Source organism: Protomyctophum parallelum (assembly GCF_964188405.1).
Source record: "Protomyctophum parallelum genome assembly, chromosome: 8".
Classification (NCBI taxonomy): Eukaryota; Metazoa; Chordata; class Actinopteri; order Myctophiformes; family Myctophidae; genus Protomyctophum; species Protomyctophum parallelum.
The window spans coordinates 12,223,309-12,237,897 of NC_139703.1; the positions used below are offsets into that span (position 1 = coordinate 12,223,309).

The window sequence follows — 14,589 nt, forward strand, 5'->3', positions numbered from 1 at the left end:
CCCCCCACACCTGTAGATGGGAGAGGAGGGTCGACCCCACAGGTCGGGTGTACTTTGTTAACCACATCACTCAAACCACCTCGTGGCAGCAACCCACACAGGAGTCAGCGCGTGATTATGAGGAGAGGCAGAACCAGCACGGAGCCATGATGCAGCAATGTAACCAGAGGTTCACATACGGGGTGAGTGTGATCACTTCTGGCTGCCTGACTTACTGGCCAATGGGTGGTTTCAGTGTGCATGTTGTGGACCTGGGGCCATCGGGGAATGCAGGGGTGTTTTAGGGTTTACGTTTCACAGTTCAATGCAATTTTGGTACAGCAGAGGAATGAAGGCCACTTCATTTCAGGCCACATGGTCTGAAATGGTTATGACCACCTTCCCCTTTCTCTGCCTAATAGTTCCAAGAGCAGCTTACAGCTGCAGCATACAACGCACCTGACCGACTGGGGCCTCTACCACATGGCTGGGGTAAGCATAATTTACCATTAAGTGTTATACCCACCCTGTTTTGCTAACAAGAGCCTGTTATTAGGTAATGAGGTAATTGACTATGTTGTTGTAGAGTTGTTCTATTATTTTTTTCATGACCTCCCCCTATTTTCCAGAGAAGAGAACAGACACCAGTGGCGGAGTGTATTTTGTTCATCACACAACTCGGATGACTCAGTGGGTGGATCCCAGGACACATGGGTATATTAATAACACATTTTGTTAATAATCCTTTGTAACATACAGACCCTGTTGCTAAAGCGCATGTTCATACGTTTAGTGGCAACATTCTGTTATTGATGTTATGTGTGTGTGTGTGTGTGTGTGTGTGTGTGTGTGTGTGTGTGTGTGTGTGTGTGTGTGTGTGTGTGTGTGTGTGTGTGTGTGTGTGTGTGTGTGTGTGTGTGTGTGTGTGTGTCTGTGTCTGTGTGCGTGTGTGCGTTATTATTTCAAGGGTGGTGTATGACAAGCCCCTGCCAAATGGTTGGGAGAAGAAGTTCATGGAGAATGGGATTCCTTACTTCGTAGACCATAATAGGGGAACTACCACCTACGTTGATCCTCGCACTTAATAGGGTATCTTTGAAAAACAAAGAAAGGGTCCCGCACACTGTCAGACACTTGCCAACATGTTGCTGTTTAGAAGATTACACCTATATGGACCACAATGGAAACGAGCCCCTTGGGTCTTTGTGTGTCATTTGTTTTTTGCATAACTTTTGACTGTATACTACATATAGTACACATGTACTGTTAATAAAGTATTCAATCCCCCAGGGGTCTGTATAATTGGTCCACTTCTTTTCCCCATTAACCCAAATCTCTTCACTGAAAATAGATCTATAAGATAGATCTACAAGATCACAATGCGTTGGGAGCTTCAATTCACTCCTAACTCCTAGGCAGAAATGTTCGCCTACAGTATCTTCACAGAATGTTGGCCTATTAACATTGTCTGTCCTGATGAAGGTCTAATCGACCGAAACGTTGTACTGTGTATATATATATATATATATATATATATGGTATCTAGCTATCTTTGAATTGTCTTTATGTATATGCAGATTAGTTGCAGAGTGGAGATTATATTATATAGGAGTGGAAGAGCAGACTCAAACTCTCTTTGAAGGCTTCAATGAAGTTGTGCCTCAGCAGTACAATTTGCATACAAGCTATGATAGAATAGTGGTGTCCATTGCTCCATTCCAAAAAAAGATTGACATAAACCATTTTCTGCTTCTGCTTTCTGCAGTTTTCCTGTTCAACAGTGTTAAAACTTAATTGGGGAACTATGGGTATCTTTCACACAAGCAAACAAAAAGTCAGCACTCCGACAAAAGCTGTATTAATGTCCCCTAGATGATGCTGTGTGGGATGCAGCAGATAGACTTGGATGACTGGCAGGGAAACACCATCTACAAACACTATGTGGGCAGCAGCACGCAGATCCTGTGGTTCTGGCAGGTTTGTACTGTAGTAGAGACGCATGTGCGCACGCACGCACGAACGCACGCACGCACGCACAAAGGTCAGTGTAGGACAGCTCGTCATAGTTTTACCCTTCTATATTTTTAAACGTACAGTTCTCTGACCTGAGGCCGTTTAAAAAAGAATTGCCGCTTATCTCCATACTTTTGGTATATATATTTTTGGTAAATTCATGCCCTTACCTATACTTATAATCATACTACAGTGTCATACAAAAACAGAAGTACATACAGTACAAAAGTACACAAATCCAACAGCTTTAATCGTGGCGTGAACCAATCTTTGTTAAGCCTAAAGCCCAATATTGTATGCTCCTTCCTACAACTTAGTAATTACATTCTCTATAGCCTTAGGCCTGTATTAGTAACATTATTATAATATTAACTACCAGAAAACTTGCTTTACTTAGTGTGGGATTGTGAATTTACCTAATCTCGAGCCTTACATATACTGTACGACAACTGTGTGTACATCATCATACACGGCTTCTGTCACACCTGCCACTATAAGAAACCTATTGGACAATGTTCCATATTCATTATACAGTAGATATTGACAGACAAACACGTACACATAGGGACACGTATAGAGAAACACCGCTGCGTAATGGACAGGAGTCACCGCTCAAAAAGTTCAAAGCATCACTTTCCCTATCACCCAGTTTCAACACAGATTTATGTAAATTTCCAAGCTTTTAAAGCATGAATTAACATGAAATAATGTTCCCAGTTTGTCAAGGAGATGGACACTGTAACTGGATGTTACTGGAACCTGCCAACTTCCTGTGGGTGGTTTTGCTGACCTTATGGGTATGTTGTTCAACTGGAAAACACGCACTACCATTTGTAGCTCATTCTTTACTAGCTAATGTTAAACACGTTTTACGTCCTGCAATATCCTCTGAGAGATAACAATAATTTGGAATGAGACAACAAAGTATAAAGGTATAATAATTACTAGAAATGTTTACTGCTGTATTTAAATTATGAGTGTATTGTTTTCAGGACAATAACACCTTTTACTTATTCAGAATTTACCATGTCAATCTTGAGCTGTCAAAACAAATGGAATATGGTACAATAATGGTACATTTAGTTAAATATATTATACTGTGCGGTTTTATTATACAGTATGTAACAATGCAATCATTTTATAAGCTATCTTGATACTTCAAAGTGTTGTGTGACTGAGTGAACAATTAATTTCACTTTAAAACAGGACCGATGTGACCAAATACTTCTGGGTTAAAAAAAGAAGAAAAGCTGTATATGCATATGAACATTTTGACTGTAACCGCCACTGTAGCCATTTATAGAAAGGTTGTTGTTAATTTGATCAACTGATAAGATTTTATTTTAAATAAATATATATTTTTAATCGTGGTTAGTGGTTACCACCACAGTCTTTTGATGAGGACAGGAGAACAATTGGTGGCCGTGACCCATAATGTAATCTGAATTTAAAAGTAGACCAAAATGATTCTTTCAATGTATTTTTAAAATTTTAAAAATACATAAAAATAGGTTGACTTGGGGTCTCAAGGGCTCTAATTCTCCTTTTTTTTAATCAGCTTGCAGAGCTGATAAAAATCTCTAGTAGCCATGTAGTAGCGAGATTTTCATGATTGGCTAGCCTATAAGCCAATGGGAGACTAGCCCTATACGACCAATGGGATAGATGGCTAATTTCACCCTTCTGCTAGGCTCTCCTCTTCCCCACTCCCCCCCCACCGTACCATAACTAGAGACTGTCTCCTCTTCCCCACTCCCCCCCCCCACCGTACCATAACTAGAGACTGTCTCCTCTTCCCCACTCCCCCCCACCGTACCATAACTAGAGACTGTCTCCTCTTCCCCACTCCCCCCCCCCCCACCGTACCATAACTAGAGACTGTCTCCTCTTCCCCACTCCCCCCCCCACCGTACCATAACTAGAGACTGTCTCCTCTTCCCCACTCCCCCCCACCGTACCATAACTAGAGACTGTCTCCTCTTCCCCACTCCCCCCCACCGTACCATAACTAGAGACTGCAAACGCAACTACAGAAAGCCCCACTACGGTACAATATGCAAGAAATCTACCCCAAATCTCTTCACCGAAAATAGCACAATGTTTATCCCAGAATATTATACCAGATTTCATACGGTTAAACTGACAGATTTTAGTATGAATTTTGACATAATGATCTTTTCCTATAAAGAGAACAGCTCTCATCATAGCCAAGAATGAACTTGTCTCTGAAGGCCCCATCTGGTTTGTAGCCCCTTGAAAGTCCTCCCACTAGCAGTAACCCTGCTAGCTGATCAATAATTCTGTCTGTTATTAATAACTACTGAATCTGATTGTACATTTACTTTGGTAGAATGTTTGTGATGGCTGCACTTTCACAACGGCACTAATCAATGTAAAATGAATCTGTTACCAGCCTAGCTGAATCTGCTAGAAGAAATGTTACAAACTGAGAAAGGAGTTCATGCTGTACACTTTATACCTGATGTATGTATCTCTTTTGAGAGTGCATCAATCTTTTTTGTATTTTGTATCTGGAAACCTGGAAGCTGATATGGAAAATAAAGTATGTTACTTTGTGTCTTTGTTTTATTGTATTGACAAATGTCAGATTCAGTGTATAGCATATTTTCTGTGCTGGCCTTCAAAACCACAAGTCAAAATTCAAATATAAAAATGTGTATATCCCATTGCATTTAGAAAGGCGATAAAAGCAAAAAATACCATACATACATACCATATACTATATGGTATGTTGTCTTTCATGGTTTAAAAAAGTGTGCCCTGGGACAAAGAAGTTGGGAAACACTGCCATATAGTATGTTGTTTTTCATGGCTTTCGACCATAAAAATAAATGATGAAAAACAACATTGTTTTTCATAGTTTTAGAGTAGACGATAAACTACGAGATAAATGGTTTTCGATAACATACTATGTTGTTTGTATGTCGTTTTTCATGGTTGTCATTTCTATTATCCTTTTTGAGTGATGCAACCACTATATCTTACAGAGGTATTTGTGTAGGGTGACCAGATCAAAAACTGTCCATTTGAGGGACAGAAGTATCACTTGTGTGGGACAAGTGGGATGGGACGGTGTTAGCAACATATTACTTCAATGCTTTGATGTCATATTCTACCATAGGCCTATTATCTATCATTTTGTTATTAAACCCCCCTAGTGTCATTTTGTTTAAAAATGATCATTTCGGTCATGGGTGGTATGGCGGACTTGGTACTGTAGCCTAGATAAACAATGACGTTTGCCTGAAAAGGAATCTTTGAAATGTTTCATAGTTTCAGAAATATAAGGCTTTCAAATTTGAGACATTTATAAATATAAGCCTTATATTTCTAAAACTATGAAACATTTCAAAGATTCCTTATCAGGCAAACATGTATATAGGTTGGAATGGGGTTTCTAGGTGTAAGTATGTAAACCTACCAACCCCATTCTAGCCTACTTAGGTTCATCACGGTGGACATGTTTGCCTGAAAAGGAATCTTTGAAATGTTTCATAGTTTTAGAAATATAGTGTGAATATAGTGCATTTTTGATTTTTTTTCAAATCCTCAAAAATGATGAAAAACGGCGTGCTATAGTATGCCGTACGATATGTTTATTACCTCTCTGTCAGCAGTATGAGAATGAAACAACAAGCCCGCGCTCTGTCTTCCACCCTGAGCATGCAGTAAGTACCTACCAGTGTATAATATGGTACAGCATGCAGTAAGTACCTACCAGTGTATAATATGGTACAACATGCAGTAAGTACCTACCAGTGTATAATATGGTACAGCATGCAGTAAGTACCTACCAGTGTATAATATGGTACAACATGCAGTAATACCTACCAGTGTATAATATGGTACAACATGCAGTAAGTACCTACCAGTGTATAATATGGTACAACATGCAGTAAGTACCTACCAGTGTATAATATGGTACAACATGCAGTAAGTACCTAACGGCTGATTCGGTCTGGTTTATTAACCAGGCTAGTAGGCTAAGTACCTACCAGTGCTTTTTTGCCTCTGCAACACCATGCCTTTACTTGCATGTGAATTATTTTGTTTTGACGGTAGGCCTACTTCTACATTTTTTTTATAAAATATTAATTTAATCAATCAATCAAACCCATTCATTATAACACAGATATGCTAAGCTATTCATGTCAACATGCTCTCTGAGTCTCAATAATAAGTATAACTGCTGTTTATTGTAGCAGAAGAGGCAATTAATTGAACACAGTTTGGCACAATTTTAACATCCCAGATCCATTGAAATATGAATCTACTGTGCTGACTGCTACAGCAGGTCCATATATAGTTCTAATGCCCATTGAGCTATGGACCACCGCCCCCCCCCCCTTTCCCCTCACTGTATATGTATCTTTTCCCTTTTTGCTTCCTATATGATGAATTCCTGTTCTGTTCTTTAAACTACATAGAAGTGTCTATTTGTATGTCTCTAAATGTTTTGATGAATTGAACAATGTGGACCCTGTTGTAAACAAGTGTAATGCTTAATTGGGTCGTCCACTCACAGTTAAGTCTTTGTATTGAGTTTGTGCTTGAAATGTACTGTAATTCTACAAACTGTTAATAAATATCTCAATCAATCAATCAAACCAGAGCTAGACTACACCATGATATATTATTAGGAGTACAATAACTTTGCATTGTGAATAAAAAGGTATAGCCACAGTGGGGTTGCAGTGTAATGCTGAAGGTTTAATCACAGGGCTGTCTGCTTTATGTACTATGATTAAACGTGCATTCTGGTATTGTGAATCAATGATTGAGAAAAACATCAGAGGGGTTTGAACCCGTGAAGTTATATAAAGTTTAATTCAAAGTCGGGTGTCTAAACCGCTAGACCACTGAGGACGCTGCCAGGAAGGGGACTCATGTCTGTATTGACTATTTATAAGCCGTGACGTAACCCGCTTCCGGGTCTTATTCAAGGAAGCTCCACGTCCTCGCGGGCGTGGCCTCACGTCACACCCGGAAGGAAGTGCCGCCCCCCCTCAAATACGGAAGAGACGCGTGGAGGGGGTTTTGCTCAGTGTTGTTTTGCCACGTCACCATGTCGGTCGTCGTCGTGTCCGCAGCAAGCAGGTACGTTCAATGTTATTTAATACTTAACGTTGTTGTTGTTCAAACATCTGTGATCACTTTATATGTTAACTTGTTGTGATGTTTATATATTATGTTCGTGCCGCTCTGTAAAACCGTGTTCCAGTAGCCCAATGGTTAGTCTCGGCGCTTAGTAGATAACAGGGCCCGGGTTCGAGTCCCCATCGAGGACTGAGAGTTAGCTACATTCTTACCAAACTAGCACAATTGTTTTAGCTTTTCTCGTCGAGGTCCATTATTCATTCAGTATTTGAGCTTAAAAATGGTGGTCCCGTGGCTCAGATACTGAATGAATAAAGGACCTCGACTTCGGCTACTGGATCTTAGTTTTATAAAGTGGTAGTAACATATATGAACACAACACAGTAGGAACAGAGCATTCTGGGATGCACGCTAGTTCGTTAGCTAGCTACTTAACTTTATGGCTAGCTAGCGTGCTGCCGTCGTGAACGAGCACAATGATAGTCAACGGACCAGCGCGTTCATGTGTTTGGGGCCAGGCTGCAATACCTTCATTCGGCCACTATGTCCATTTCGCCTCAGGGTTTCCTCTGGGTGCCTTCTCTACTCTATTCATAATATAATCTATGCTCACAATGGTGGTCAGTGGCTCAAATGGGTCTGAGAGGCTAAATGGCCTCAAATGGTGGTCCGTGGCTGAATAAATAATCGACTAGAGGTGACAGAGTAGTGTTTAGATGGTTCTGTTATGACTGCATGCTGTAGTGTTTAGAATTTAGATGGTTCTGTTATGACTGCATGTTGTAGTATTTAGATGGTTCTGTTATGACTTCTCCTCTGCATGTTGTAGTGTTTAGATGGTTCTGTTATGACTTCCCCTCTGCATGCTGTAGTGTTTAGATGGTTCTGTTATGACTTCCCCTCTGCATGTTGTAGTATTTAGATGGTTCTCTTATGACTTCTCCTCTGCATGCTGTAGTATTTAGATGGTTCTGTTATGACTTCTCCTCTGCATGTTGTAGTGTTTAGATGGTTCTGTTATGACTTCCCCTCTGCATGCTGTAGTGTTTAGATGGTTCTGTTATGACTTCCCCTCTGCATGTTGTAGTATTTAGATGGTTCTCTTATGACTTCTCCTCTGCATGCTGTAGTATTTAGATGGTTCTGTTATGACTTCTCCTCTACATGCTGTAGTATTTAGATGGTTCTGTTATGACTTCTCCTCTGCATGTTGTAGTGTTTAGATGGTTCTGTTATGACTTCCCCTCTGCATGCTGTAGTGTTTAGATGGTTCTCTTATGACTTCTCCTCTGCATGCTGTAGTATTTAGATGGTTCTGTTATGACTTCTCCTCTGCATGTTGTAGTGTTTAGATGGTTCTGTTATGACTTCTCCTCTGCATGCTGTAGTATTTAGATGGTTCTGTTATGACTTCTCCTCTACATGCTGTAGTATTTAGATGGTTCTGTTATGACTTCTCCTCTGCATGTTGTAGTGTTTAGATGGTTCTGTTATGACTTCTCCTCTGCATGTTGTAGTGTTTAGATGGTTCTGTTATGACTTCTCCTCTGCATGTTGTAGTGTTTAAGATGGTTCTGTTATGACTTCTCCTCTGCATGCTGTAGTGTTTAGATGGTTCTGTTATGACTTCTCCTCTGCATGCTGTAGTGTTTAGATGGTTCTGTTATGACTTCTCCTCTGCATGTTGTAGTGTTTAAGATGGTTCTGTTATGACTTCTCCTCTGCATGCTGTAGTGTTTAGATGGTTCTGTTATGACTTCTCCTCTGCATGCTGTAGTGTTTAGATGGTTCTGTTATGACTTCTCCTCTGCATGTTGTAGTGTTTAGATGGTTCTGTTATGACTTCTCCTCTGCATGCTGTAGTATTTAGATGGTTCTGTTATGACTTCTCCTCTACATGCTGTAGTATTTAGATGGTTCTGTTATGACTTCTCCTCTGCATGTTGTAGTGTTTAGATGGTTCTGTTATGACTTCTCCTCTGCATGTTGTAGTGTTTAGATGGTTCTGTTATGACTTCTCCTCTGCATGTTGTAGTGTTTAAGATGGTTCTGTTATGACTTCTCCTCTGCATGCTGTAGTGTTTAGATGGTTCTGTTATGACTTCTCCTCTGCATGCTGTAGTGTTTAGATGGTTCTGTTATGACTTCTCCTCTGCATGTTGTAGTGTTTAAGATGGTTCTGTTATGACTTCTCCTCTGCATGCTGTAGTGTTTAGATGGTTCTGTTATGACTTCTCCTCTGCATGCTGTAGTGTTTAGATGGTTCTGTTATGACTTCTCCTCTGCATGTTGTAGTGTTTAGATGGTTCTGTTATGACTTCTCCTCTGCATGTTGTAGTGTTTAGATGGTTCTGTTATGACTTCTCCTCTGCATGTTGTAGTGTTTAGAATGGGGGTGGGCAACTTTGACGATAGAGACTATATTTCCACTCTCACTCCAGAGGGCCACGTTGCATATTACTGTTGTAGCAAAAATAGCCGATGTACAAGCTCAAAACGCGTCGCAGTGCAACGCGTTTGGGGCTTATTGATCAGCTATTTTTTTTCCCCAGACGGTGGATTGTGGCCCATGCCTTCCTGCTGTTATTTGTCATGTTGGTGTTCTCTATATCTTTTCGTCCTGGGCATGACGTTAAACTGTTCCGTTCGAGAGGACCGGCGACCCTCGAATGTAAACAGCCACGAAAGGAAACTGTGTGTGTGAGGTGTTCTCTATCATTTCATTCCAGTACTACTACTTTGGGTAGTGGCTGGACGTTTGTGTAGATATTGAAAAGGAGGGGGCGAGCAGGCTACCTTGCCCAACACATCCTCAATGTGTTGGGTGAGGTTGAGCTCTGTCCAGCACAGGAGCGGCCGGGACAGAAACCAGCTTGGTCTTTAGTCAGCTTGGTGTCTATGAGTGGCATGAGGCGTTGGAGTAGCAGCCTCTCTTGTAGGTTATGCAGAGGAGGGAAATGGGTCGGTAGCTCTTTGAGGATGATGGGTCTTTGCCAGGTTTAGGGATTGCAACCACTTTGGCCTTTTTCCAGACAGAAGGGATGGTTTTCTGTGCCATGCATGTATTCAGCATCCCCACAAGCCAGGTCTTTACATTAGGTCCCAGGTGCTGTATCATTTCTGCCAGCATGTCATCAATCCCTGCTGCTTTTCCGGGTTTCAACTTTCCCATTGCAGTTTCGAGTTCTTCTAGGTCGAAGGGTTTGGTTTGAGGGCTGGCTGATTGAGGTTGGTCTGATACCACTGTGCGATGGTATTCTCCTGTGGGTCGGTGGCGGTGTTGGTCACAACTGGTGGCCAACAGTCGTAACCAACACCGCCACCGACCCACATAGAATACCATCGCACAGTGGTATCAGACCAACCTCAATCAGCCAGCCCTCAAACCAAACCCTTCGACCTAGAAGAACTTGAAACTGCAATGGGAAAGTTGAAACCCGGAAAAGCAGCAGGGATTGATGACATGCTGGAAGAAATGATACAGCACCTGGGACCTAGCGCAAAGACCTGGCTTGTGGGGATGCTGAACACGTGCATGGCACAGAAAACCATCCCTTCTGTCTGGAAAAAGGCCAAAGTGGTTGCAATCCCCAAACCTGGCAAAGACCCATTATCCCCGAAGAGCTACTGACCCATTTCCTTCCTCTGCATCACCTACAAGCTCTATGAGAGGCACTAACATTTCTGAACAGACTATATTTACATCAATATGTCTGGGTCCCCACCTACTCACTCAGGGTTGACGTGTAACACCTGCAGTGATGGGAGGGGCACCAAAATGTGGTGTTTTGATTGGTTGATGGGGGCACTCCCTTAGTATAAAAGTGTATGTTTTGTGTACACATGACCTGATGAAGATCAAATAGATCGAAACGTTGTCAGTATTTCAATACAGAACGTTTTTTTTATACCTGTGATGTGCGGGCTCCATCCAATACCTACACCAGTTGTGATGCAACAGAGTTTGCTGTGACCGTTGTGAATTATGGGTGGTGTGGTCTTTGCCAAGACGGTGGATTGTGGCTCATGCCTTCCTGCTGTTATTTGTCATGTTGGTGTTCTCTATATCTTTTCGTCCTGGGCATGACGTTAAACTGTTCCGTTCGAGAGGACCGGCGACCCTCGAATGTAAACAGGAGTAGCAGCCTCTCTTGTAGGTGATGCAGAGGAGGGAAATGGGTCGGTAGCTCTTTGGGGATGATGGGTCTTTGCCAGGTTTGGGGATTGCAACCACTTTGGCCTTTCTCCAGACAGAAGGGATTGTTTTCTGTGCCATGCATTTATTCAGTATCCCCACGAGCCAGGTCTTTGCGTTAGGTCCCAGGTGCTGTATCATTTCTGCCAGTATGTCATCAATCCCTGCTACTTTTCCGGGTTTCAACTTTCCCATTGCAGTTTCGAGTTCTTCTAGGTCGAAGGGTTTGGTTTGAGGGCTGGCTGATTGAGGTTGGTCTGATACCACTGTGCGATGGTATTCTCCTGTGGGTCGGTGGCGGTGTTGGTCACAACTGGTGGCCAACAGTCGTAACCAACACCGCCACCGACCCACATAGAATACCATCGCACAGTGGTATCAGACCAACCACAATCAGCCAGCCCTCAAACCAAACCCTTCGACCTAGAAGAACTTGAAACTGCAATGGGAAAGTTGAAACCCGGAAAAGCAGCAGGGATTGATGACATGCTGGAAGAAATGATACAGCACCTGGGACCTAGCGCAAAGACCTGGCTTGTGGGGATGCTGAAAACGTGCATGGCACAGAAAACCATCCCTTCTGTCGGGAAAAAGGCCAAAGTGGTTGCAATCCATAAACCTGGCAAAGACCCATTATCCCCGAAGAGCTACCGACCCATTTCCTTCCTCTGCATCACTTACAAGCTCTATGAGAGGCACTAACATTTCTGAACAGACTATATTTACATCAATATGTCTTGGTCCCCACCTACTCACTCAGGGTTGACGTGTAACACCTGCAGTGATGGGAGGGGCACCAAAATGTGGTGTTTTGATTGGTTGATGGGGGCACTCCCTTAGTATAAAAGTGTATGTTTTGTGTACACATGACCTGATGAAGATCAAATAGATCGAAACGTTGTCAGTATTTCAATACAGAACTTTTTTTTTTTTATACCTGTGATGTGCGGGCTCCATCCAATACCTACACCAGTTGTGATGCAACAGAGTTTGCTGTGACTGTTGTGAATTATGGGTGGTGTGGTCTTTGCCAAGACGGTGGATTGTGGCTCATGCCTTCCTGCTGTTATTTGTCATGTTGGTGTTCTCTATATCTTTTCGTCCTGGGCATGACGTTAAACTGTTCCGTTCGAGAGGACCGGCGACCCTCGAATGTAAACAGGAGTAGCAGCCTCTCTTGTAGGTGATGCAGAGGAGGGAAATGGGTCGGTAGCTCTTTGGGGATGATGGGTCTTTGCCAGGTTTGGGGATTGCAACCACTTTGGCCTTTCTCCAGACAGAAGGGATGGTTTTCTGTGCCATGCATGTATTCAGCATCCCTACGAGCCAGGTGTTTGCGTTAGGTTCCAGGTGCTGTATAATTTCTGCCAGTGTGTCATCAATCCCTGCTGCTTTTCCGGGTTTCAACTTTCCCATTGCGGTTTCGAGTTCTTCTAGGTCGAAGGGTTTGGTTTGAGGGCTGGCTGATTGTGGTTGGTCTGATGCCACTGTGCAATGGTAATCTCCTGTGTGTCGGCGGCGGTGTTGGTTACGACTGTTGGCCACCAGTTGTGATGCAACAGAGTTCGCTGTGACCGTTGTGAATTATGGGTGGCTCCCTGAGGTCCTTGATCCCCATGGGGTCCAACAGTGGCCATTGAAGCGTGCACACAAACATGCACACATGGACCTTTAAATGAACAACAACACAAAAACTAAGGCGCTGGTGTCGGACTTCTGGTTTACCGGAACGGGGTTCAACTCCCTGCAGTGCCCTGCTCAATGTGTTGTATTTCATTCATTGGTCCATGGTCTCAGGTCATTGAGCGGCGCGCTATAGTGCGCGATTCTTCATCTCCATCCAATAACTACACCAGTTGTGACGCAATAGAGTTTGCTGTGACCGTTGTGAATTATGGGTGGTGTGGTCTTTACCAAGACGGTGGATTGTGGCCCATGCCTTCCTGCTGTTATTTGTCATGTTGGTGTTCTCTATATCTTTTCGTCCTGGGCATGACGTTAAACTGTTCCGTTCGAGAGGACCGGCGACCCTCGAATGTAAACAGCCACAAAAGGAAACTATGTGTGTGTGAGGTGTTCTCTATCATTTCATTCCAGACTTTCCTTCGTTCATTCCCAACTTCACTGTCTATCTCCTGTGTTCTCCATTCATCTTGAGCGATACACAGTCGTCTGATGTGCGGGGGGAGGTGCCGGCTAGCGCATAAAGGCACGGGACAGGTGTTGTCTTGACGCATCCCGTGTTGATGCGACAGGTGTCATTTAGGGCTGTGTCGACCAATTTGGTGTGACGTGATCGGCTCCAGCTTGAGCAGGCATACTCTGCTGTAGAGAAAGACAGGGCCATGGCAGTTGCACAGATTGTTTGTGGGTCTGCGCCCCTCTTGGAGTTCACTAGTTTTCACAGGATGTTATTGTGGGTGTTGACCGTGGCTTTTGTGTTCTCCAGGTGTTTTTTGAAGAAGAGTGTCCTGTCCAGTGTAACTCCAAGATACATGGGGTGGGTATGGTTGGAGAGTTTGTGACCATCCCAAGTGACGCTCAGTTCTTTTTTCGCGTCTCGGTTCCTCAGGTGGAAGCTGCATAGTTGGGTTTGTGTGTGTCTTTCTTTTTCTGTCTTTCTTTCTTAGGACGGAGATCAAGGTAGACGCCGTTGGAAGGCTCAACACAAGCCGATGCCCCTAGAGATCCATCCCAAAGCTTCCCTCAGGGAGCCCAGCAAGCCAGCTAGCCAGCAAGCCTGCCCAGTCAGCGAACGCAGCCAGTCAGCTCCGCCAGTCAGCCAGTGTAGAAAGTCAGGCTGCCAAGCCAGAGCATATCAGCCCTTGCAGTCAGCCACTGCAGCCATGCCAGCCTTGCTCAGTCAGCTCAGCCAGGCCTCTCTCGAGGCCTGGCTCTCTGTCTGCCTGGCCCGGTCTGCCCCGCCCTGCCTTGCAGCAACAGAACCAGCCTTTCTGGCAAGCCAGCCAGCTCAGAATGCGAGCTGAGCAAGCCAGTGCAGCAACAAGCCCAGACTAGGTTACTGCAGCCTTACTGTGCAGCCACAGCCACTCAGCGGAGATCAGCAGGAGCTGGCCAGGCTCCAAACCTTGCAGCGCAGCCTTAGGCCGGATAGTCCCCCTGCCTGCACTTTGTTGCCTTCCTGGCCTGTCTGCCTGCCTAGGCGCCTCGGTCTTCCTGTCTGTCTGCCTTGGCCTGCCTGTCTGAAACTGGTTAAGACTAACTGCGTGCTTGCCAGCTGCGCTGGCTTGCTGAGCTCGTATTCTGAGCTGGCTGGCTTGCTA

The 14,589-nt window shown here is 43.7% G+C and overlaps 1 protein-coding gene across 1 annotated transcript; it reads left to right on the top strand.

Moving 5' to 3' along the window:
• Positions 1-1,271, top strand: LOC310862490 (E3 ubiquitin-protein ligase Itchy-like). Its single transcript, XM_083770424.1, has 4 exons — positions 1-182; positions 402-471; positions 609-693; positions 947-1,271. The coding sequence occupies exons 1-4, from the start codon at positions 147-149 to the stop codon at positions 1,062-1,064; spliced, it is 309 nt and encodes a 102-aa protein (XP_083626550.1). The 5' UTR covers positions 1-146; the 3' UTR covers positions 1,065-1,271.
• Positions 1,272-14,589: the final 13,318 nt, after the last annotated feature.